This window comes from Cannabis sativa, chromosome 6, assembly GCF_029168945.1.
Source record: "Cannabis sativa cultivar Pink pepper isolate KNU-18-1 chromosome 6, ASM2916894v1, whole genome shotgun sequence".
NCBI classification, from domain to species: domain Eukaryota; kingdom Viridiplantae; phylum Streptophyta; class Magnoliopsida; order Rosales; family Cannabaceae; genus Cannabis; species Cannabis sativa.
The window spans coordinates 9016661-9019971 of record NC_083606.1 but is presented as its reverse complement, the minus strand read 5'-3'; the positions used below and the strand labels follow the sequence as shown (position 1 = coordinate 9019971).

General features: G+C 41.9%; 1 protein-coding gene across 1 annotated transcript; it reads left to right on the top strand.

Annotated features, from left to right (window-relative positions):
- The first annotated feature begins 2185 nt into the window (after positions 1-2185).
- Positions 2186-2734, top strand: LOC133039137 (uncharacterized). Its single transcript, XM_061117966.1, has one exon. The coding sequence runs from the start codon at positions 2186-2188 to the stop codon at positions 2732-2734; it is 549 nt and encodes a 182-aa protein (XP_060973949.1).
- Positions 2735-3311: the final 577 nt, after the last annotated feature.

Below are 3311 nucleotides of genomic sequence, written 5' to 3'. Positions count from 1 at the left end.
TGGTATTTTCGGGGTTTGGAAAATGACTAATTTACCCTTGGGATGTTTTAATTATTTTTATTAAATGGAGGGATAGAAAGGTCTTTTATCAAGACTTCTTTTGTCTTATTTGATTTATCTTTTTTGGCTGAGAAATGTATAATTTAAGGGGTTTTCTTTAGTCAAAGGCTTAGTTAATCTTTGACCTTCAAGAAAGAACCATAGTCTTCATCACCAAGTTCTCTCCTTTTCTCTCTCTTTCGAACCAGCAAGGATTCAGCTAGGAATTATTTTTTTCTCAACTCAATTCAACAAGTTTTAGGTGGGTTGGAAGCTTTAATTGGAGGTATACTACTTAACCTTGCTTTTAGACCTTTTTTTTTTAGTAAAGTTAGGTTATATGTTTGTTTAGTTAGGATTTAGGGGCTGTATGTTTTGAATTCAAGTGGATGTGTTATTCTGAAGTTGTATAAGATTTATTTAGAGTGTTTTAAGGTTAAATGGGTGGTTGTTTAGTATTTGGTTCAATTTGGAGCTTTTGAGCTCAAGTTGTGACTTTAATGGTGAATTGGATTTCTGAGTTTAATGTTGGTTTTTGATGCTTGAATATGCTTTATTATGATGCATTCAGGTGTTCTGGAAGTTTTTAGAAAATTTGGGATTAAATTGAGTTGTGGGGGTCGGATTTTGGGTTCCCGATTCGAACCGGAATGCAGTTCCTGGGAGCCTGCGTCAACCGGTCGACCGGTTGGTCCCAGGAACCGGACTTCCGGTTGGGAACCGGCCTGCCGGTTGGGGCTTTTTCCCGAGCCCTAGTTTTTCCCGTTTTTAAGTAAATTGGAGTGTTGGCATCCTTTTTATCGATAGGGTTAAGTTTAGTTTCTATTTTAAATCCCCGATAAGTGTTTTAGCGAGTCTCTCATCGGATTTTAAACATTATGGTTTAGGGCCCTGTAAAACGTCGAGCTGCACTTCCACTCAGGCTGACCGGCACACTTGAGCAAGGAACGAGGTAAGATAGCGTAAGAATATATATATTTATGAAAATATATGCTTGTTTTGAATATTAATGTGGTTACGGTGTTACCAACACGAGTACCTTGGGTACGTCGTGTTCGTGGTACAACACTTAGTAATTTCTGGGAGTACAGTTAGGGCTCTACCAACACAAGTACAGAGTTGGTACTTTAGTGCATTTGGTATAGTAGTCGTACTACCCTTAAGAACGTTCTTAACCATTTGGGGAGCTTCGTTGTTAAGCTCAGGGCAGCTTGATCATAAAGCTGGCCGCGTGCTACTTTTATATATTTCTTGCATATCTTACTGAGTCTGTAGACTCATCAGTTTGCTACCTTGTGTAGGTAAAGGAAAAGCAAAGCTGGAGGAACAGTGAGGTGGAACTCGACATGATTGTACATATCGCGGCAGTGCAACCTGGAGGGTTTCGGTCTATTAGTATTTTGGAGTCTGTATTTTGGGGATGCTTGTCCGCTAAGTTTAAAAAAAAATATGTATATGTGCATATTAGTAAAACACCTTTAACAAGTATTTTGATACTCGGGATCCCGATCCATATAATTATTAATATATTAATTATGAAAAATTAGACTTCGGATTTTACTATTATAAAATACGGGCGTTACAGTTTGGTATCAGAGCCACTGGGTTGTCCACTGAAGACCGTCAAGATATGTACAATCAAGGCCAATGTCGAGTTCAACTCACGGTTCCGTAAGCTATATTTCTTTTTGCAAACTAATTTAAGATATGTTGTGTTGTATATATGATTAAATAAGATGATTTAAATTTTAATTGCGGTCTTGAAAGCATTTTGACCACTGTCTGACCTACGTGCCTTGTGGGTTCGCAGGCTAAGTCCTAAATAATGGACGACCAGCGAAACGTTAGAAGGCAGGGTGAATTGGTTGAGACCGGAGGTGGTCGGGGTGGTAGAGATCCCCAAAACCCCCGTGGTCGCGGTAGAGGCCGCGGTCGAGTCCCGAGAGGTGGACAAGAGAATCCACCTCAGGCCCCTGTTGATTGGGAGCAAAGGTTTGCCGAGATGCAAACTAGAATTGAGCAACAAGAAGAAGAAATCCGACGACTCAGGCAACGGGATGCCCCTGTTGAGCCTCCCCTGCAACCGCCTGTTGCGGTTCCTGCAGCCCCTGCGGTGCCAGCTGAGCAAAATATTGCTGGTAACCGTATGGAGCCTTTATATGAGAGGTTCAGAAAGCAAGCGCCTCCAGTATTTCTGGGAGACCCTGATGTTTTAAAAGCTGAGCAGTGGTTGACTGTTATTGAGAAAATATTGAATTTTATGGGAGTAGCTGGAAATGATAGGGTGGCATGTGCCACCTTTCAATTTCAAGAGGATGCCCTGATCTGGTGGGAAATGGTATCCCTCACCAGAGATGTAACTAGAATGACCTGGGAAGAGTTCCGAGAATTGTTTAATGCCAAGTATTACAACGAGGCGGTCCGCAGTGCAAAGCGGAAGGAATTTATTGAGTGGGTACAAGGTGAGAGTATGTCAGTGACCGAATATACCACCAAGTTTGATCGCTTGGCCAAGTTGGCCTCCGGAATTGTACCAACAGATTTCAGCAAGAAAGAAAAGTATTTGGCTGGGCTGAATGCCAAAATCAGACATGACTTGGTTATTACAACAAATGATACCACAACCTATGCAGAAATGGTTGATAAGGCTCTTCGAGCTGAAGGAGCAGTTAAATTCTTACAAGAAACCCGATAGTCTTCTGGTGTTGGTGGGATTACTACTCTCCCTATGTCGGGTCCTGAAAAAGAGAGTGGGGGTTCTACCTTTGAACAAAGAAAAAGAACTTTTCCATCTTCGGGAAGTTCAGGGCAAGGAAAAAGGTTTCGAGGAAACCAGAATAGAGGAGGACGTCAGACTTATTCTTATCCTGAGTGCCCGCGTTGCAAGAAGCATCATCCCGGGGTTTGTAACCGGAGAGCCTGTTTTCAGTGTGGTTTAGTGGGACATCTCAGGAAAGACTGTCCTCAGTTGAAGAAAGAGGAACCGAAGCCCGAGGTCAAACCCGTGCCTACACCTGCTCGTGTCTTTGCTATAACTTAGGCAGATGCTGCTGCCAGTCCTTCAGTAGTTACAGGTCAGCTTCTAATCAATGGTTTTGCTTATACTGTTTTATTTGATTCGGGTGCTACTCGGTCTTATGTGTCATCAAGACTTCTTGATCAGTTTGATAGGCCTAGTGATATTCTCGAGACGGGGTTTGGAACCCTGTTGCCTAATGGAGAATTAATTATTTCAAGAAAGTGGATTAGGTCAGTAATAATTAGAATTGAAG